Source organism: Hippocampus comes, unplaced genomic scaffold (genome assembly GCF_001891065.2).
Source record: "Hippocampus comes isolate QL1 unplaced genomic scaffold, H_comes_QL1_v1.1 scaffold67, whole genome shotgun sequence".
Lineage (NCBI taxonomy): Eukaryota > Metazoa > Chordata > Actinopteri > Syngnathiformes > Syngnathidae > Hippocampus > Hippocampus comes.
The window spans coordinates 2079522-2101419 of record NW_017805221.1 but is presented as its reverse complement, the minus strand read 5'-3'; the positions used below and the strand labels follow the sequence as shown (position 1 = coordinate 2101419).

At 47.0% G+C, this 21898-nt stretch overlaps 1 protein-coding gene and 1 long non-coding RNA gene across 12 annotated transcripts in view; both read left to right on the top strand.

Annotated features, from left to right (window-relative positions):
• Positions 1-62: 62 nt before the first annotated feature.
• On the top strand, positions 63-18599 carry chd4b (chromodomain helicase DNA binding protein 4b). 11 transcript variants are annotated; one of them, XM_019869139.1, is made up of 40 exons: positions 63-343; positions 475-711; positions 1219-1337; positions 2009-2257; positions 2358-2473; positions 2596-2695; positions 2771-2963; positions 3153-3268; positions 3351-3465; positions 3545-3717; positions 4332-4577; positions 4649-4852; positions 4941-5152; positions 5637-5768; positions 5879-5978; positions 6137-6328; positions 6750-6950; positions 7066-7203; positions 8209-8330; positions 8435-8608; positions 8693-8834; positions 8929-9178; positions 9267-9391; positions 9502-9594; positions 9690-9831; positions 10157-10326; positions 10417-10591; positions 11326-11412; positions 13064-13155; positions 13250-13383; positions 13953-14097; positions 14184-14340; positions 14933-15018; positions 15103-15328; positions 15423-15461; positions 15657-15821; positions 15898-16006; positions 16341-16473; positions 16575-16770; positions 16934-18599. In XM_019869139.1, the coding sequence occupies exons 2-40, from the start codon at positions 648-650 to the stop codon at positions 17146-17148; spliced, it is 5847 nt and encodes a 1948-aa protein (XP_019724698.1). In that variant the 5' UTR covers positions 63-343; positions 475-647; the 3' UTR covers positions 17149-18599. The 11 variants fall into 11 exon arrangements, with proteins under 11 accessions (XP_019724698.1, XP_019724694.1, XP_019724697.1 ...); XM_019869135.1 differs by having other exon boundaries at positions 10417-10603; XM_019869138.1 differs by having other exon boundaries at positions 10414-10591.
• A 709-nt stretch (positions 18600-19308) lies between these two features.
• The window catches only part of LOC109515385 (uncharacterized), a 2904-nt gene continuing 314 nt past the window's right edge, over positions 19309-21898 (top strand). Inside the window, exon 1 of the long non-coding RNA XR_002168177.1 lies at positions 19309-19676. This is a non-coding gene — a long non-coding RNA (uncharacterized LOC109515385). The remainder of the gene's footprint in view (positions 19677-21898) is intronic.

Genomic DNA, 21898 nt, shown 5'->3' with positions numbered 1-21898 from the left:
GCGCGTGGGGGGGGGGGGGGGGGGGGGGGGGGGGAGCCTGGGCCCTGTGAGTATTATGGTCTGTCCGTTGCGAGGTAACCATGCAGAGTCCTGCGCGCGTGTGGGAGGGGAGGGGGGATTATTATGGGATGTCTGGCCCCCTTTGTGTGCTCGCGAGGATGTTAGCTAAGCTCTGAGGCTGGGGGGAGAGCACAGCAGATCGTGTTTTCGTTTTTTTTTCCTCCCTTAATGAATGAACGCTAAATTAACTAAAACGAGCCCGGTTGTGGTAATCGGCACGGAAGGGAGAGCTCGCTACAACCTGGGGCACACGCACGCCCCAGCAAGTTTCCAAGGTATCAAGGTAGGCCCTTTTCAGTTTAAACTTTCCATTGCTGCTTTCCAACTTGTGGGTGTCAAGTGTGTAGTGTGTGTCTATACCTAATTAGCGAACTTGTTTGATATTGTAAACACAGTGACATTTTTTTCCCCCAGTAGCCGCCCGCCCCCACCCTTCCCCCTTGGACAGTACACCAGCCTCGGTCCACTCTCCAGTAGTCCCACGTCATTTTCCCCTCCTCCCTCGTCGACCGAGCGAGGAGCGAGAGCTTTAGGAGGGATTAATTTGAGCAAGGAGTTGGGGAGGGGGTGTGGGACGCACTGGAGACATGTCAGGCAGCGACGATGACAGGGACGACTTCGGGGCCGCCGAAGAGCACTCGCTACTCCACGGTAAGCTACGACCTCCCCCCACCCCCAACGCCGTTCGCCTTCTTTTTGTTGGTTTTGACCACGGGTGCGTATTTGTTAGGGGTGGGGGGCTGCCGCCAAAGCGAGGCTAACGTTAGCCCGAGCTAGCTCCGCGTCGTCTCGGTCACGACAGGTTAGTGAAGCTAACTTCACGTGCAGGTGTTCGCTCCTCCTTTCCCTTATTTACAATTTTGACGCGCGCTTTCGCCAAAGGGGGAAACCACCGCCGTGTGTCAAAGTTGTGCAGAAAATAACTAAAAGCTCACAAGTTGTTCAACCCTAGTGTTTTGTGCCACACGGTTGGCGTGCACGCGGATTTGTGTGTGCACGCCACTCTGTGCACGCGCACCCCCTCCTCCTTCCTCTTTCTCCACTCTCTCGAGCCTGCAGGGGCGTGCATGTCTGCGCCTGCGCCACAACCCCCCCCCCCCCCAATAGAGGGTAAACGTGGGAGTGAAACGAGGGACAAGCATTTTGTGTCACCTGCAGACGAGCCGGAGGAGATCATGTCCGACTTGGACGAGGTTCCCAAGTCCAAGAAGAAGAAGAAGGCCAAGAAGAGCAGCAGGGAGAGCAGAAGCAACAAGAGGCAAAGAGTCGTCAGAGAGGTGAATTGGATGTCTCATGATTTCATGATTCACACAGCCCCCCCCCCTCCCCCTTAGATGTATCCCCTAAGTGTACTGACACTAGCGAGATAGGAGGAAATATTTGAGGACCATGTTTGCCGACCGTCATTGAGTCTTCAAGGCACATATTTTATGTTTGAAAAATCTTAGGGCACACTACCCAACAAAAATGTCTAAACCTGTAGTACAAATGGGGTGCAATAGTCGCTTGCAGTTTTTTATCACACTAAAACAATTCGATTATTTTAACTGAATGAGAATGACATAAATTACCCTCACTCATGACTAATCAGTTAGATTTGACCTTTATTTCAATTGGAAATCCACCAACAAGTCTGTGAAAACTACATCATATTAAATGAGAAACATATTTTGTTTTGTTTGTTTGGTCCTTTTAAACTTTAGGTCACCCACGCCTCCCATCACCCAATACTGACCTTGTTTCCATTAACATTTTCCTGTGTGTCCAAAACTTTATTGAGACAAGGGACCGATTTTACATCGGAAAAATGTCACCGAAAGTATGAATAGTGCCAAAATGATGTTCCCATCTCAATTTACTCACAAATTGACCAACTCGGTGTGAAATCTGTGCCACTTGTTTTGACATCATTGATTGTATATTTTCAATACCGTTTCAACGCAAACAGGAGTTGCCGCTGAGCTCTCCCGAGCACTTAATCGAAGGCGAGGGAACAGAGAGGGACCCGGATGAGGGAGGCCTGCGCTCGGACAGTGACGGAAGCGATTACGCCCCGGGAAGGAAAAAGAAAAAACGCTCCAGCTCGACCAAAGACAAGAAGAAATCCAGTGCGTCTGCGGAGAAAGGGGGCTCGTCCAAGAGCAAGCGCAAAGATCCAGAGCCGGATGATGACGAAGATGACGATGACGACTGCCAGGTAAAAACTGATGATTGTCAGATTTTGGGTGCTGGGAGGGGCTGTTAATTCCCACTGGGATTCATGTTTTCACCCCCCCCCCCCCAATCCTCCACCTTAGCCGAAAAGCTCCTCCCAGATGCTGGAGGCCTGGGGCATGAAAGACATCGACCACATCTTTACTCAGGAAGACTACAACTCACTCACCAACTACAAGGCCTTCAGTCAGTTTGTCAGGTGTGAAAACTTTTACAAATGTGATGCACTTTTTTTTTTTAATGTAGGATGGGGGGGGCGGAGTCATACATGTCGTTGTTAGTTGAAATAACTGTCAGCTTGACATTTGTTGTTTCCCTCAGGCCCTTGATCGCAGCCAAGAACCCCAAAATCGCTGTGTCCAAGATGATGACTTTAATGATGGCCAAGTGGAGAGAGTTTAGCACAAACAACCCCCATAAGGTATGACGTTGAATCCATTAGAATGACATAAGAATGGAGCACTCCTCGTTCCTGACGGGCTTGTCTCCCTTGCAGGGCTCGGCGTCCGCCAATGCGGCCTTGGCAGCTGCCAATGTGGCCGCAGCTGTGGAGAACATGGTGGTTGCCGGGGCAGATGGAGGGGCCGACGGTGGTCCCGTACCCCCCGCCGCTCAGACGCCGCCGGCTGCTCCGGCGGCAACCCCGCCGCCACCTCCGCTGCGCAAGGCCAAAACCAAAGAAGGCAAAGGTAACTACCGGCATATGAAAAAAACGTCCTGGGCTAGCTTCAAAGTCATTCGATTATTCCCTACTCCCTTATCCTTTTATACCGGTAAGGATTTTTATGTTGTTGACTTGTGAAATGGAAAGGGAGTACGGTAATTCCAAACACAGATAGTTTGTCACTCTCTCGAATTAACGTCTCTTCACTTCGCAGGCCCGAACGCTCGTAAAAAGTCCAAGCCTAAAGTTCCGCCAAAGCCCAAACCCAAGAAGGTGGCTCCGCTCAAGATCAAACTGGGAGGCCTGAACAGCAAGAGGAAGCGCTCCTCTGTAAGATATCTTGCCACTTTTTGCCTTGCTATCTTTCGCCGACGTTGTCAGTGTTCGAACCGGCCGCTGCTCTCCCGCTCAGAGCGACGAGGATGTGGACAGTGACTTTGACGAAAGCGGCTTCTCCGTGTCAGAGGGCTCCACCCGCGCTAGCCGCAACAAGAAGAAATCCAAGAGCGCGAAGAAAAAGAAGAAAGGTGCGGTGTGAAACTCCCTTCTGTCTTTTGTTCTAGACTCAGAATCCCAGCTCACGTGTCCACTCACTTCCTCTCCCAGTGGAGACGGAGGATGGCGACGGCTACGAGACGGACCACCAGGACTACTGTGAGGTGTGCCAGCAGGGCGGCGAGATCATTCTGTGCGACACCTGCCCCAGGGCTTATCACATGGTCTGCTTGGACCCTGACATGGAGAAGGCACCCGAGGGCAAGTGGAGCTGCCCACACTGCGTGAGTACTGTCGTCTTTTTACACCAGTTTAGCTTAATATTGACCGACTTCCCTTTGTATCTTTTTACCTACCTATATGGTAACGGTTATCTGTCCATCCTATCGATCCACTACCAAGTTACCTCTCTACACCTTCCCTTCCTGCCAGTCTTTCTCAACTTATAGCATACTGAGTGCTGTACCGAAAGTAAAAAGCAGACATTTAAAAAAATTAATTAAAACCATAAAAACACTAAAGACACTACAACTCTAAAAGCATGCAAAGTCTCATGCTCTGTCAAATGCCAAAGCATAAAGATGGACAGAGGGCGCCTTGCCTAAAGTTTTACGGAAGGTCATTCCAAAGAGGAGGGACCGGCAACGGGAGGCCTGAATCAGAGTTGTGCGCTGCTTCCCTCTGAGGTCCAGTTAGGAGGCAAGCAGCAGTATTTTGGATCTACTGGAGATACTCAAAGGAGGATGGGCCGACTCCAACATAAAAGTGCATTACAATAATCCAGTCAATCTGTAACCAAGGCACGGATGACTGTCTGTTGAGAAAGGAGAAGCTGGACTTTACCAGAAGCAGCTTCTTCCTCATATGCCCCCATCTCGGCCCTTTACTGTGATACCAGGAAAAGGAGGGCATCCAGTGGGAAGCCAGGGAAGACCTCTCTGACGGCGAAGTGGAAGACGAGGACGACAGGCAGGACGACGGCGCAGAGGAAGAGGACGACCATCACATCGAGTACTGCAGGGTGTGCAAGGACGGAGGGGAGCTTCTCTGCTGCGACACTTGCCCCTCGTCCTATCACATCCACTGTCTCAACCCGCCCCTCCCCGAGATCCCCAACGGCGAGTGGATCTGCCCTCGCTGCAAGGTACCCGATCAAGTGTCCTCTTGATTCGATACAACAAAAGCAACACTGACTCACTATCCTCTTCTTGACAGTGTCCACCGATGAAGGGTAAAGTCCAGAAGGTTTTAACGTGGCATTGGGGAGAGCTACCCGCCCCTACGCCGGTTCCCCGGCCTGCCGACCTGCCGGCTGACGCTCCCGATCCCCCGCCATTGGTTGGCCGCCGGGAGCGGGAGTTCTTTGTCAAATGGTGCAACATGTCCTATTGGCACTGCTCCTGGGTGCTGGAGTTACAGGTGAAAGCCGAACCCGACGGCGGTGGAGAATTCTCGTTGTGACTGAACCCTACACGCCTTCCAACCTCGCCTCGTCTGTGGTCACTAGTTGGAGTTGAACTGCCAGGTGATGTTCCGCAACTACCAGAGGAAGACCGACATGGACGAGCCGCCGCCTGTGGACTTTGGCGGCGAGGGCGACGATGATAAGAGCACCAAGAGGAAGAACAAGGATCCGCTCTTTGTCCATATGGAGGCGGAGTTCTACCGCTACGGAGTCAAGATGGAGTGGCTTATGATACACCGCATCCTCAACCACAGGTGAACGCTTGGGCCGTGAAGTTAATGTGTGAAATCCTTTTCATGACACTCTCTCATGGATTTTGCTTCATTGTGATCATTTTTTTTCTCGATTTTAGAGAATTGTGATGCCAACATGAGCATCAAATTACAGCTGTAAAATACCCCCTTTAAAAAGTATCATTTGATAGATCGAAAGTTCCATTCATTTAGAGTTCAAATTGCCATTAAACTGCCATGATTATTTGTTTTAAAAGTTTTGCTAAATGCGTGCTTGTGACTTTTGACAACGGGGGGAATAAAAGTTCCAAAACCAGGGAGAAAGTTTAAATTTTCTCAAAATATACTGAACTCATTTGGGACCTATCATGTTTAGTTATAGAAACGGAAGAAAACCACTCAGGCCCCACCCCCCAAAAATAAATTGTGAAATCCGTCAAGCTGTTCATCTGATGTCATGATCGCGCCCGCAAGCGTACGGATGATCCACCTCATTCCATTTCAGTGTGGACAGGAAGGGCAACGTGCACTACCTGATCAAATGGCGAGATCTGGCCTACGACCAGTCGACGTGGGAGAGCGAAGACATGGACATCCCCGAGTTTGACCTTTACAAGCAGACCTACTGGAATCACAGGTACGCAGAAGCTCGCGCACCTCGCAGGACTCGGGAGTGCTCTCTTAACTACAACGCAAGTGCCATTGAACGCACTTCCCCCCCCCCCCAAAAAAAAACAAACAAACTAGAGAGCTAATGATTGGTGATGAGGGCAGACCCGGTAAGAAGCTGAAGAAACCTGTCAAAGTTAAGAAGACGGAGCGTCCACCTGCTAATCCAGTGGTCGACGTAAGTATTCCAACCTTTCCATTCAACACGTCTTGCGTCGTGAATTGCACGTGTGAACATTCGTAGCATCGGCTGCTCAACAATGAGATGCTGTCGAGTTCGGAATCAGGAGCCAGAAGGCGAGTGGCGTTCATTCGTCTCTCTGTGTCCTCTTACAGCCCACCATCAAGTTTGACCGTCAGCCTGACTACCTGGACAGCACCGGGGGTACGCTTCACCCCTACCAGCTGGAGGGCTTGAACTGGCTCAGGTTTTCTTGGGCTCAGGCCACCGACACCATCCTTGCCGATGAAATGGGCTTAGGCAAGACAGTCCAGACCGCTGTCTTCCTCTACTCCCTTTACAAGGAGGTGAGGAGTGGGGAGGGTGGTGAGAAACATATTTACTATTAGTACGGTGTTACCGTGAGTTACGAGTGCCGCAACTTACAAGTTAACTGCAGTGACATGAAGCAAAATGAAGAGTCACTGTGGCACACGCACCTAACAGAATTGTGGTGGTTTTGTGGGCCTGGAGTGGATTCATAGAATGAAGTAAGTCAAGGTAACACTGTACGGAATTACAGTACAAGTTCTATTTTGTCCGGTCGACTCCCCTCTGTCAATCGGTGTCAGTTGAGGATATCCGACATGGGACGTACAGCAACATTGCCCTTTGAAGGGGAGAAGCTCAAAGTCAGGAGCTTTATCCTAAAGGCAGGTCAAGACATTTGTTTGCCAGGTCGAATTGTAAATGTTGACAACTGTCCCCCTTCCCCGCCTCCCCCCCTAGGGTCACTCCAAAGGTCCCTTTCTGGTGAGCGCCCCTCTCTCCACCATCATCAACTGGGAGCGAGAGTTCGAGATGTGGGCCCCGGACATGTACGTGGTCACGTACGTCGGCGACAAGGACAGCAGAGCCGTCATCCGAGAGAACGAGTTTTCTTTCGAAGGGAATGCCATCCGAGGTGGGAAAAAAGCATCCAAGATGAAGGTGAGAAAGAAACCAAATGACGATATGTCAAGTCGTCACATTGAAAGCATTCGCTGTGGCTCCCGGGCCGAAAAGTTCTGCTTTCTCTCCCTTCACGCTTATGTCCGCTCTGCAGAAAGACTCGACGGTTAAGTTTCATGTCCTGCTGACGTCCTATGAGCTGATTACCATTGACCAGGCTGTGCTGGGCTCTATTGAATGGGCCTGTCTGGTTGTGGACGAGGCTCACAGGCTGAAAAACAACCAGTCCAAGGTGACAACACACGATTAGACCGGTTTAGTTATTGCATCGATGTAGGCATGAGCCGATTATTAGATTCTGACAGTATGATAACCGTGGGCAAACATATCGCAGGATTAAAATTACATCAAAATCAAAATAACATCAATATCAAGACAATATCACTGTATTAAAATTACAGCTATAAAATTACCTTTTTGGGGGGGGCAGTGAATTAAAAAAAAAGTTTCCATTGGGCATAATTTATTTTATTTTGAAACAAAATTTAGAGTGATACTACCTGAAGACTGCTGATTATGAGCGGTTCAGATAATGGGTGGATGGATAGAAAATTTGGGACAGAAGAAATGTGTGAGAATTTAAGGTTAAATGCATTAATAAATGGTAACATTCTTCTCCTGTTTTAATTCTTCTTCATTAATAAGTCACAGTGTTCCATCATTGGTGGGCTATTTTTTTCGAACAGACCTGTGGGCTGCTTGGGGCTAACTAGTACCTGCTGGCATTTAAAAAAATATATATATATATATTTCTAAAATTTTTAGGACAATGTACATCAATAAAAGGAGCAAAAAGGCATCCTTGTTTGCAGTTTCATCACGCTCCATCTCTCCTCCTCTGTGTGTAACTGCTCATCAGTCTGCTTGCCAAGAAGGAGCAAAAAAAAACAAAAGAATAATAATTGGAGGCAATTAACTTTAAAGAGCCGGCTTGCTTACTCAACTCTGCAAGCAGACAATCATATTGTGCCTTGCTTAGAAGTCCCGTCCAAAAAATGTAAAAGTCAGTCTTACTGGTTATTGAAACCTTGACTTTTTTTTTTTTTTTAAACCATGGTTAACCACTAATTGGCCCATGCCTGCGTCTATATTTGCCTCTGGAAAAGGGGAATACAAATTGCCCTCTTGGTGGAGCTACTACATTGTGATTGTATTTGCGCATTGTATCGCTTGAGAGAAACGGCAGTCTTTGATGGTCCATTTGTAATTACTGCCAAATTCCTTCCCCTCTTGTCAGTTCTTCCGAGTGTTGAACAACTACCCGCTGCAACACAAGCTGCTGCTGACCGGCACGCCTCTTCAGAACAACCTGGAGGAGCTCTTCCACTTGCTGAACTTCCTGACGCCAGAGAGATTCAAGTCAGTACATCCCTCGCCGCGATCGCACCGCATATGCGTGGCGGCGACGCCCACGCTTGCCCTCATTTTACTCAACGTCGTTTTCCCTCCCGCTTCCTCCGCAGCAACTTGGAAGGTTTTCTAGAAGAGTTTGCCGACATCGCCAAAGAGGACCAGATCAAGAAGCTCCACGACATGCTGGGACCGCACATGCTCAGGAGGCTGAAGGCCGACGTCTTCAAGCACATGCCGTCCAAGACCGAACTCATTGTCAGAGTGGAGCTCAGCCCCATGCAGAAGTCAGCGTCGAGCCGTGAATCGCTTTCCTTTTTTTCTTGTGGGCGATCCTTTCTGGAGCTGATCGGTGTCTTGTCTTCATCTAGGAAATACTACAAGTTTATTTTAACACGGAATTTCGAGGCCTTGAACACCCGCGGAGGAGGAAACCAAGTCTCTCTGCTCAATGTGGTGATGGATCTGAAAAAGTGCTGCAATCATCCGTACCTTTTTCCTGCTGCCGCTACCGTATGGCCTGCGTCTTATTCTTAGAATCCTTAGAGGGACTGCCTGAACATCAATGAACATGTCGTTCATCCATGTTATTCTTTTTCTGCGGCAGGAGGCTCCAAAACTTCCCAACGGGATGTATGAGGGCTTGGCCCTGACCAAGGCATCCGGCAAGCTGATGCTCTTGCACAAGATGATGAAGAAGCTGAAGGAAGGAGGTCACAGAGTGCTGGTTTTCTCCCAGATGACCAAAATGCTCGACCTGCTGGAGGACTTTCTGGAAAACGAGGGCTACAAATACGAGAGAATTGACGGCGGGGTCACCGGCAACATGCGGCAGGAGGCCATCGACCGCTTTAATGGTCACCCTTTTAAAACTCGGCGAATTCACGACTTCACTTGGGCCACTTTGGATGTTTTGAACTTCTGTGTTGGTCTTTATTCCAACAGCTCCCGGGGCGCCCCAGTTTGCTTTCCTCCTCTCAACTCGAGCAGGAGGGCTGGGCATCAATCTTGCGTCTGCCGACACCGTTATCATCTATGACTCTGACTGGAACCCCCACAATGACATCCAGGTATACCTACCTATGAAATAACGGAAATATGTACTTTGGCTTCAGATTCCCCGGTTAATTTAATATTATTATTATTATTTTTTTTCATATGTTGTGTGTGTGTGGTCTAGGCGTTCAGCAGAGCTCACCGTATTGGCCAGAACAGGAAGGTGATGATTTATCGCTTTGTAACCAAAGCATCCGTGGAGGAGAGAATCACACAGGTGAAATAGCATGGGGGAGAGTTAAAAAAAAAAAAAAAAAAATCCCAAGTCCTTATTTACTGTTCAAACTTCTGATGGGTCATTTGTTTTATCAGGTTGCAAAGAAAAAAATGATGCTCACCCACTTGGTGGTGCGACCCGGCCTGGGCTCCAAGACCGGTTCCATGTCCAAGCAGGAGCTCGACGATATCCTCAAATTTGGAACCGAAGAGCTGTTTAAGGATGAGGCTGGAGAAGGTTGCTGACGTTGACTCTTTGCAATCTTGCTTGTTATGCAGGTTAAGCATGTTTTCGGAGCTGCGAGAGGCTTCGCGACCTAAACAAATGCTCCTCATTGGGAAACACCCTCATGTCATGAGAATCAATGAAAACATGGAGAATTTGGCCTTGACAAGAATATTCATGCTCGGTTCGGAATAACACCAAAAACTAACAAAAAAATGAGCATTATTATTGTGAAATTTCAAAGAGCTTGAAGTTGATGAAAAGGGCATCAGAACCTCGACTACGCTCTCAGCGTTGCCGTCGGATGGGTGGGTTTCATACTGTGCGTTGCCTCCAGGAGACAACAAGGAAGACGACAGCAGCGTGATCCACTACGACGACCAAGCCATTGACCGTTTGCTCGACCGCAACCAGGACGCCACGGACGACACCGAGATCCAGAGCATGAACGAATACCTCAGCTCCTTCAAAGTTGCCCAGTACGTGGTCAAAGACGAGGACGATGAGGTACACGCGGCCGGAGCGTCAGAAGCCCAAGCGGCGCCGGCGGTGGGACGATTGGCACCCAAATGTTCATCTTTGTTTCCTTTTCAGGAGGAGGAAGTGGAGCGGGAGGTGATCAAGCAGGAAGAAAGCGTGGACCCCGACTACTGGGAGAAGCTGCTTCGTCATCACTATGAGCAGCAGCAAGAGGATCTGGCCCGCAATCTGGGCAAAGGCAAAAGAACTCGAAAGCCGGTTAACTACAATGACGGTTCGCAGGAGGACCGAGGTATAAGACAGGGTACAGAAACATATATCATGCAACCTCTTTCTGTGCTGTGCCGTGTCTGTGACGTCCTTTGTGTGTGTGTGTGTGTGTGTGTGTGTGTGTGTGTGTGTGTGTGTGTGTGTGTGTGCATTTTGCACTGTGAGTGCATGCGTGGTAAGCCGTTGACGCATTTCTTCCGTGTTCCCAATATCCATCTCAAGGCCCGTGTGCTGCTTTTGTAGTCAGGCTTGTAGGTCGCTGAGCCAAAACTGAGCTAATTTGAGAAATGTCTGCTACGCGTCCTACGAGTGACATCCAATTCTACTTCATAACTTGTCGTGCAAATAATGTGTAGATGTTGAAGTATTCGACCTAGTATTGTGCTGAATTGTTTTACGAGTGAGGACAAAGAACTTAGTGGCACATGGACCTCAAGCTGGATGTCGAGGGTCTGGAGTAAATGCCCAAACGGAAAAAAAAGTCGTGTTTGTTTGGTGTTTTAGAGACTCGGCTTAGTTGAATATTTGCCATTTCACAATTTGAATTAGCAGTCTGCTGTTTTATCAAAGTTAAAAAGACTTGCTAAAACTATGCATGTTTTTTTTTTTTTAAAGACAAGGCAGCTTGAAAGGTACAAAATGTTCAAGCATTGATAAAGAATTCAAGACATTTTGTCGTGCGCTTTTTACCTTGACTATGACTTTGATCCTGACCAAGAGTTAAGGAAGTTTTTCCTTTCGCCGTCTCCCAACCAGATTGGCAAGAGGACCAATCCGACAACCAGTCCGATTACTCGGTGGCGTCGGAGGAGGGCGACGAGGACTTTGACGAGCGTTCTGAAGGTACACCTCAACCTGAATGCATCGGTGCTCTTCCGCACGCTGTGTTGTCCTTTGGTGCCACAAAAGTTTTTTGTCTGTTCTCGGGTCGGGTCTTTGGTAGGCTTTAGCAAAGCACAGTGGAACCTCAAAGGTTGAACAGAGTCACTGCACTCGCAAACTCAAAACAAGTTGACCCGAAGGAATAACGTAAATAGAAATACAGCGGTACCTCGACTTACGAATTGAATTGGTTCTGGAAGAAATTTCTTAACTAGAAAATTTTGTAAATGGAGACGCATTTTCCATGTAAATGCTCTAATCCGTTCCAAGGCCCCCCCCCCCCCAAAATTCAGACATAAATGTTTCCTTAAGCATAAAAATGCATCAAAATATGTAACAAATAAGTGTTACAATTAGATTATTGCACAATAAATTAAAAGTTGTGCGTAATGTTAAAAATAAAGAATAAAAATGGTCATTTCACTTTTAACTGCATCTACGAAGCAAGTTTCAGAACTACGGGCCAGGCGTGATGAACCGCTAGCCTCACCGTGCCGCCTTCGATATATATTCCACTGTTCAATTATTCATCCTCTGATGACGCTTCTAATGTCATAATGCCACTTTGACGCTAAAGTGACATTTTTGTATTCTTAGCTGTCCTACAAGTGTTAAGAAGAACCTCCTATGCCTGCCTGTGCCACTACACTATCAATGACATTCCATAAAATGCAAAAAAAACAAAACAACACTACACACCCGTGGAGTTCAAGTGCAGAGGCATATTTGAGTTTCCAATCTACGGCCTTTGAGGTTCCGCTGTAGAATATTGAAAAATGACTCTCCGCCAGTCCATCCTAACACACTAAAACAATTTCTCTGATGAGGCATCTTCAAGCTGCAGTTCTTTCCCTTACTAACAAGCCTCACAACCGCCCCTCCCCTGCAGATACGTGTGCCGATTCAGACGGAAGCTCCGACGGCTACAAGTTAAGCGCAGAAAAGAGCGGAAGTTGTCCGTGTATCTTCTGCTCGGGGGGTGCAAAGGCAAGACAAGATGAAAAAAAGCGCCAGAGCATGCAGCCGGACGAGAAGGAGGTGGCGAGTGCACAGAACGAGGGACAGAAAGCGCTAGATGCCTCCTTCCGCATGGCCTACGTTTAAAAAGACCAAATTGTTCTTTGTACTCAAGTTGAGTTTTGTTGTAACGTTCACTTGGAGTGTTTCGCCATTTCTATATTTTTCTCCTTGATATATTTTGCATCTCCAATTGTTGCCCTCAATCGAGGATCTTGCTGTTTACTCAAATTGCATTAAATGGCGCCGCTTTCAGCGGTAAGTGTCCTGAAGGCGTTTGTGCTCCAAATGGCAGCTGTAGATGTAAAGGTGTGAAGAAAGAAAGAAAGAGAGAGAGAGAGAGACAGAGAGAGGGGCACCTTCAGCAGGAGGGTGCCGTTATCGTTGTGTAAGTCAAGCATCCTTCATGTGGCATCCGCAGAACTGTTACATCCCGCACAAACACACATTCAATTCCAGCATTAGCATTTCAACGTCAGAGTAATAGTTTTGTTTTTGTTTTTTTAATATATATATATATATATATATATATATATATATTTTTTTTTTTTTGAGTGCGAGGTCACCTGACTGTTTTTTGTCCTATCCGCCGCAGCAAACGCCCGCAGACCGAACCGCAAAGGGTTAAGAAATGACAGGGACAAGCCTCTGCCTCCGCTTCTGGCCCGAGTGGGAGGAAACATTGAGGTGAGTCTCCGTCTGCTTGGCTTCACCTTCAGTTGTTGATGAATGACTTCTGACTTGGGCGCGGCGGGGATATTTTGGGCAAATGACCTGTCAGGTTCTGGGCTTCAACGCACGGCAGAGGAAGGCTTTCCTGAATGTGGTGATGCGTTACGGGATGCCTCCACAGGATGCGTTCAACAACCAGTGGCTTGTCAGGGACCTTCGAGGGAAGTCTGAGAAGGAATTCAAGTGAGGCTCTTTTTTGTTTTTTTTCTTCCAAGTGATTACATGTGCGCTTCTTCATCATCATAATTTTCTTCTCAGCTCGTCTCGTTAGAGGTCGTCGGGGCATGTCGTTCTTTTCCGTCTAAGCTTACCTAATATGGACGTCATATTTTTTAAGAGGATGACGTTTGTTTTAGCTAGTTTTTGATTTGCAAATTGCTCTCTTTTGAAAGTAAATTGCCAATTTGTTTCCCAATGGAGTAAAAACCACTTTCCATTTTTCTAAAACGTTTCCAGTGCAATTTTTTTGTCAATGTCATTTCTTACTCATTTCAAATGAAAAGGCCACTGCTCGTAAGTTCAGAATCCCTGTTGTAGAATATTAGTGGCAAGCGGTCGGTTGAATGGCTCGCAATTGTCAAAAGTACACGTCTTTCGCCACTGAATTATAAGTGTTTATTTGCGAATTGCCCTTTTTCGGGGTAGTTTTCGCTGTTGATTCATTTCAGTTTTTAATATTTTGTCCACATTTTTAAGTGTATTCCATCTGATGTGCTCAGTGCACACCCCCATTTTTATTTTTTTACCCACAGGGCTTACGTGTCTCTGTTCATGAGGCACCTGTGTGAGCCGGGAGCTGACGGAGCGGAGACTTTTGCAGACGGCGTCCCACGAGAGGGTCTATCCAGGCAGCACGTGCTCACTCGCATCGGTGTCATGTCGCTCATCAGGAAAAAGGTTCCACTTTGCTCCCGTTGCTCGGACTCGGCTCCATCAGGTGTCGTGACACGATGGATTGCTCGATTCTTGTGTTGCTTTGGCAGGTGCAAGAGTTTGAGCATGTGAATGGTCAGTGGTCCATGCCCTGGATGGCGGAACTGGAGGAAAACAAGAGGGCGGCGGCTTTGGCTGCGGGTGAGGATCCCAAGACCCCTTCAAGCGGGACGCCCGCGGATACGCAACCGAACACTCCTGTGCCAGGTACACACATATCCAAAGCTCAACCTTTAACCTCAATCAGACTCGGGTCTTAAACGGGACAGTGATTTTAAATTGGACCGGCAAATTGGTTCCGTTGTTAAAGCCAGCTTCTTTCTTTTTAGGCAGCCTTCTCCTTTCTCACTTTGAAACACTCATTCCTGTCTTTGTCACATCTGGTCTTCGTTAGTGTAATGCGCTTTACTTTGGAGTCAACCAATCCTCCATGAAGCATTTCCAGTTGGTCCAGAATGCTGCTACTTGCCTCTTAACCGGTACTCGTAAGAGGGAGCACATAATCCTACCCTGGCATTTCTTCACTGGCTCATTTTGGACTTCATTTGAAGATCCTCTTATTTGTTTTCAAATCTTGAAATGACTCCGCAGCGTGATTTTTCGTTGGGCTGTTTTTGCGCCTTCTACCGTCTTTGTTATTAATTTATTGTTTGTTGTTGTATGGATTATTTTTGCTCCATGTGCAGCAATTTGTCTACAGCGGTGGTTTGTTTTTCGAGCGCTCAAGAAATACAGTTGAGTTTCAAAGTTGGGTTCATTGCTGCAGCTGCCGTTGCTCTTTCTGACTTTGTGTGAACAGAGGATCTCTCAAGATCAGAGGACAAAGAGGACATCAAGAAGGATGCGGAGGACACCAAAGTAGCCCGAAAGCCAGACGATCCAGAGGTCATTCCTCACTCACGCGTGTCATCGGTGACATTAATGGCATTGACCCTCATTTCAAACTCATCACCATTTTCTTTGCCTTAGATTATCGAAATCCCAGATGAGTCCGACAAGTCGCCAGCCTCTGAAAGCAAAGACGATGACCTTGCGGGGAAGGAGGAGAAAGAGAAGGAGACGCGAGGTGCCGATGAAGGGAATAACGGCACCGACTTGAGCAAGGACCGAGAGGAGAAGGGCGACAAAGCCGTTCCTGCTGATGTCAAAGGTGAAGGAACTGAGGACAAAACGGATGCGGAGGATCGATCTAAAGGTCGGGCTTTTTTTGTTGTTGTTGTTTTGTTTTTTGACACCTCCTTTTATTTTATTGGCATGTGCTTTGAATCTTTTTTTGTTTTGTTTTTTAGGTGAAGATGCTAAAGATGAAAAGATGGACACAGACAAAGGTGCGCATGCTCACTTACACGCATTTTACAAAAGTTATTTACCTCTGAGAGGCTGTCATTCAGTTCTACTTCGGCGCCAAACATATTGTCAATTTAGTACCGCCATTCCGATGCAAATCTAAATTTATCAGGACAAAGTCCGACACACTACTCAGGCCGGATCTCATGCTCGTGCCTCTGTCTAATTTCCCACAGATCAACAAGAGGATAAAGACGGCGTGAAATCGGAGGAATCGAGCCGACTTCAGAATGGAGAGAACACCAGAGAAGGCGCTCTGTCCGTGTTGAATGTGAGTGAAGAGAAGAGGAAAGCGAGCAAGCAGAGGTTCATGTTCAACATCGCGGACGGAGGCTTCACAGGTGGGGGGGGAATACCACACACATACACGTTTCCTTGCTTTTTTTTTGTCTCTCTCATAACCTTTCTGCCCTGCAGAGCTTCACTCCCTCTGGCAGAATGAGGAGAGGGCAGCCACCGTCACGAAGAAGACCTTTGAGATCTGGCACCGTCGCCATGACTACTGGCTCCTGGCTGGGATCATCCAGTATCCTATCGTTGCACATTGACTCAAGTTGATTTTTTTTACAGTTTTCTGGAGGCTATGAATCATTTGCATGAGGCTTCGCGCTTTTCACATCAAATAACAAGAACGTCGAGACCTCTTACGCTGTGCTCCCTTCATAACGTGATACTTAGGGTCAAAAACGGCAGTGTCTGGCAGTCATGACACACCCAGTTTCATTTACATCTCAAATAGCATTTCAGTCGGCGAGCTACTTTCACGTTGACTTTGCAATAGCAAAGACGGGCATTCACAGACGCTTGTCAACGATTCCCAAACCAAAGTTGTTGTTGGCTTGACCGTGATTTTTCCTCAGACACGGCTACGCCCGATGGCAGGACGTGCAGAACGATGTCAGGTTCGCCATTCTCAACGAGCCCTTCAAGGGGGAAATGAGCAGGGGGAACTTCCTGGAGATCAAGAACAAGTTCCTGGCGCGCAGGTTCAAGGTGAACTCAACGCCCGCCCCCCCGCTGTGTGAATGCGAAAGCTCAATGGATGCCTCGAATGCCCTCGGTGTGCTGACTGGTCAAATATCGTCCTCTCTTAGTTACTGGAGCAAGCGTTGGTGATTGAGGAGCAGCTACGCCGGGCGGCCTACCTCAACATGACGGAGGATCCGGCCCACCCCTCCATGGCGCTCAACACGCGCTTCAGCGAGGTGGAGTGTCTGGCCGAGTCCCACCAGCACCTCAGCAAGGAGTCCATGTCAGGAAACAAGCCAGCCAATGCAGTTCTGCATAAAGGTAAACGCTCATTTGACACGACTAAAAATAAGTTTACGAGCCCAAAGTCACAACGCTACGTCGGAAGTGACAACGCTCAAGCTTGAGTTGCTTTTTTTTTTGTTTGTTTGTTTGTTTTTTTTTTTCTTTTTTTTTTTTTTTTTACCTTCCAGTTCTCAAACAGCTGGAGGAGCTGCTGAGCGACATGAAGGCGGACGTCACGCGCCTTCCGGCCACCATCGCCAGGATACCGCCCGTGGCCGTGCGGCTGCAAATGTCCGAGAGGAACATCCTCAGCAGGCTGGCCAGCCGCGGGCCCGAGGTGACCGCCCAGAACCCGTCGCAGAGCGTGCAGCAGATGCAGGTTTCGCGCTGAGGCGGGAACTTTTCACCGCCTGAACCCCGTTCCCCCCCCTTCAACCACCTTGTACAGCACAGACAGGTTAGTCGTCCTCGGTACGCGCACGCACACACACCGCTTGTCACTGAACCCAAAGGATCGTCATCTGTTGAACGGGACGCCCGAGACTGGAAGTCATAAAAAGAAGGATCTCCTCAAACATGGCCGAACTGTCCCGAGTCATGTGCATCCGTGTACAGTGTACACGGAAAAATGAAACCCCAGATCTTTGTTGCAGTGCTTGGACTCTTGGAAGCAAATGGACTATTGAACTGATTTTTTTTTTTATTATTATTTTTTTTTTCTGCCTCTTTTTCCCCTCGTCGGAAATTGTGTCATTTGATGCTGTTTGTTTTTTTTTTTTTGTTTTGTTTTGTTTTTTTTCCTTGAAAAGTTGTAATGTTCTCACCTTAACGTGTTTGTCTGTCGATGGTATTTACAGGTGCGTCTCGCGTCAAGTATTGTGGAGAGCTTTCATTTGATTCAGTAGTTCCAACCCAAAAGGGAAATTTGTATCTTTCGTTTCTCATCAACACATTTTGAATATTTACCAAACAATCCAAAATGTTTTTTTTTTGTTTTTTTTTTTTCTCATTCAGAAATCGGCAAGAAATTGGCCTTCTTAAAAATATCGTCCAGTGTTTCTTAAAGTATCTGTCATGGCAAGTTTCACTTTTTGAATTGAACTACCGGACTGAAGAAACTTTTCGACGATGTCATTGTATGTACAGCACTGTGCAAAAGTCTTGGGTCACCATTACCTTTGCTGTTTGAATGACTCGATAAATTAGTCGGCCAGATAATCCTAAGAATTAGTCGTGACACTTAAACAGTATGGCCTGCGTTTCATTTCGCATCGGCAGGCCGATTCGTGCGATGACACACGTGGATCCTTAAATTCTAGCTGCTTTAAAAACAAAATGAAACGGTGGCGAGTGCGTGGTCGTTTGGAAACGAGGGCAACCGCGCTGGAGAAAATCCAGGGGTCGTAAATGAAGCAACAAATGGTGTCCCAACACTTTTGCACTGTGCATTTATCATTATACTGTATGTGTATGTGAGCGGAACAGACCGGATTTGGTGCGCCACTGCATGATGACATGACGTCACCGCGAGTGGGAGCTGTTCACGTCTTGATTCTCTTATTGTTACCTCCATCCCAAAATACCCGCCCCCCCGTGACATCACTTGAACTAGCCTGCTGATCGGCTCGCGTATCAACGTGCACCCAGACATTCCTCAGATCCCCGGAAGCTCCTGTATTTTGCTCAAAATAAGGTACGCGCCAGGAAGGTTGTAGGAAAGGCGGGGGTGGGGGCGGTTTTGGGGACGTGTCGGCAATCTAACTTAAATCGTTTCTGTACATGTATCGTTCTTAAGATGACCACCTTGTTGTTTTTATCACGTTTGTTTTTTTTTTTCAATGGGCCACAATAAAAGGTCAGCTGTTTTTCAAGTGTTTTGGGGTTTTGCAACCTTAATTTGTAAGTGTCTTCAATTCTTTTGTCGTCTGTCAAGCCTGAGCCTATTTCCATACGGAAGCTTTAGAAATAAGGAATCGAGGCAAAAGTAATTGGTCACACCTCTTGGGGTTAAAGTGTTTCCAGAGCTCTATTCGGGCAAATGACGTCGTCCGAAATCCAAGAGGACAAGGAAATAAGGGCGAAGAAGACAAAAAAAATCAATCCGCACGGTGTACACATCCATCCTTCGCTTTGGAGCTGACCAGCTCCTTCTGCATAGGAGCATTATGGTAATCCATTTATAACAAAACAGACTTATTCAAGTCTGACTGAAGTTATTTTCAACACTTGAAATGGATTAAGAATGGGTTAAAAAAAAAAAAACATGATGTGGGGTACCAATGAATAGTGAACAAAATATGACATCTTTGATTTGCTTTCGCGGGCCACATAAAATGATGTGGCGGGCCCGATCTGGCCCCCGGGCCTTGAATTTGACACCTGTGCCATATGTAGACAAACCACCTGGTTATGCTACCCATAAAAAGGATACAGCAGTTAATTATTGTCCCTCTGGCTTTTTTTTTTTTTTGCTCTGCCATATTAACACGCAAAATCTACAAAGGATTTTCTCATTGGTGAATTTGACACGTCGAAAAAATGGCATTCCGGAAGGAAATGTCTTTGTCATTTTTTTTTTTCCCCCAAAAAACGTTTTTTATGTTTCAGCCATCAATACGTCACAAGCGTGCATTGATGAACCAATTTGTTCTTTATAGTAAGTAAATTATTTTTGGGACCATTCATGAAATTGTGAAACTCAGGTGTCCCAATACTTTTGTCTAATGTATGTGTACTTTACACAACAAGATAACTTGATAAGAGTTTTTTTCCAGAGGAAGAACAGCCAAAGACCCGGTCAGGAAGCAGCATCTTATCTCCCGGCAATTGAAGAAAATTAAAGCAAATTGCAGGGCGGCAGTCTCATCTCATCACCAGTGGACCTTTCAGGCGACGAAATATACGGAAGGAGGTGAAACGTTGCAAAAGTTGCGAGTCCTGAGGTTTAGTTCAACGTGATCTCAAATTCTCAATTCATCATTTCCTGCAGAAAAGTCCACAAAGCCGGTCTCGCTGCCGTGTGAAGAGGAACAAGAATGACGTGGGTGAGTAGACAAATGTGTCTTTGTCTGTTTCCAAGTTCCTATATTACGTGCCGCGTTTGGGTCCTCATAGTAAGGCCGCTACTTTTCTCTCTGCCGCGTGTTAGTAGGTCATCGGCAGCAGGAGATCATGTGATTGTTAGTCGACAACATCTTTGCAAATGTCACGGCAAAGATAAAAAGATGCGCTTGGAAATTGTTTCGCCGCGAGTCTTTTTGATTGTGATGCTTCATGCTTGGATGGCCTGACTTTGCCCATTCCTCTTGGTCATGGTGTGCGCTGTGTGTTATTTGGAGATCTATTCCGCGTTATGGGGACCACAAGGTTTTTAAAAGGCGAGCCTTACAGTAAAATACAAAAATATTGTTTCCAAATTATTATTATGATATTATTCATTTTAACCAAGGGACAAAGCAGTTGAGCTACCTCCATGCTGTCTCGTTATTTGGCATACAAGAGGTCACTCTTGTGAATTTTATCTAATATGGTGAATAATCAGACCAAAACAAACAAAAAAACATGAGGGAATATTATATAATTCTTGTTGTACCCTGGAAATGGCTGAATGTTTTCTGCCTTATGTTTTGTCCCATGTTTGGCCTTAAACATGTACATGTAAAAAAAACACATATATGTGTGTTTTATTTTGTTTTCACTGTGTTCCGTTAATACGTCTGTATGTTTAATACCTTGGATTGTATGATGATAAGAAGCTCAGCGGACCATGACCTCTGCTGTAAGATGTGACGACAAAGATGTCAGGAAAAGCCTACGAGAGCAGCTGAATTTGATTTGAGATTGAGCGGAGGCCCATTCAATGGCGGCGGATGTGAGCTAACTCCCCTTGAACATGAGTTTGAATGTGATTGGTTCATTCCCAACACCGCCACATTCCAGCCATAAGGAGAGTGTGCACACTTGCGCAACCTTCTTATTTGAGTTGTTTTCAATCCCCCTTCGCCTTCTCGGAGAGGGGGGGGGGGGGACAAAATTCAATTGAGTTGTCCAGGTTGTAGACCACATTAATAGTGGACAACGTTTTGAAAAGCTCGATCGTGATGGTGAATTTTTTTCCTGTCGTGAAAATACTGGCATTTGAACAGGGGTGTGTACACTTTTTATATCCACTCTGATATTACAGCCAGAGAACGAACGCATGTCAGCTGCACATAACATGTCCTCCCTTTTGATGCAAGTGTTGCATTATGGTGGGAAACTCCTGTCAGTTTTTGTGTTGAAACGATTTTGCATACGGGGACACACACACACACACACACACACACACACTCACACTCAGTATTGAGCTGCGAATAAGGAAGTGTACAGTGTCGCTGACCTTTGTGTTGTCACACATGCGCGCGCACACACCTGCAACAGACGGCAGTAGCAGCAGACAAGGCCAGACGGGGGGGGAGGGGGCCCCAGGCACCAAAAAAAAAAAAAAAAAATTGCTGAACAACCTCTTTGGAAATTCTTTTCAGAATGCCAACAGACAATGTTTGACCTGCGCTTAAACCGACTCGCTCGAGGCTCACCGAAGATCCCAATGCATTTGTAATATGGATTTCTTGTGATTTCCCGTGACTGTCACTTAGAACACCAACAAAAAAACAAAAACAAAAGAAGGGAGGAATTCCGCCTTTGTCAGCTCTTCTGGTTCCTGTCGGGGCTTTCACTATTTGGTGAAAGGAGCGACAAAAAGGAAGGAAGAGTGAAAGACAACGGTAGGCAGACTCGCACAGAGCCACAGCGAGGAGGGCAGTGTCGAGACCTGCTCACACGCGTTTGGGGACAGCAGAGAGGAAGACGTTTTTGTTTGCGTTCCCGCCGGGTCGCGCACGCAAAGCTGAGCCAGGAGGGAATCAAAAGAAAAACAGGTAATTTGCTTTCCATGCTGGGGTGCAAAGTCGAAAATGTCAGCAGAAATGATTTGAGCTTCTTTTGCAGGTTTGTGGGGTTTTTTTTTTTTGTTTGTTTGTTTTTTGCTTTTTTTTTTTTTGCATAATGAGATCTCAAACGGATGCTTTTGCGCAGGTGCCAGGCCTCCTGTCCGGCCTTCACTCTTGTCGCCGTCTGACCGAGACGCTGTGACGGCGCCCACATGGTTCGGTGAGCGGGAGTT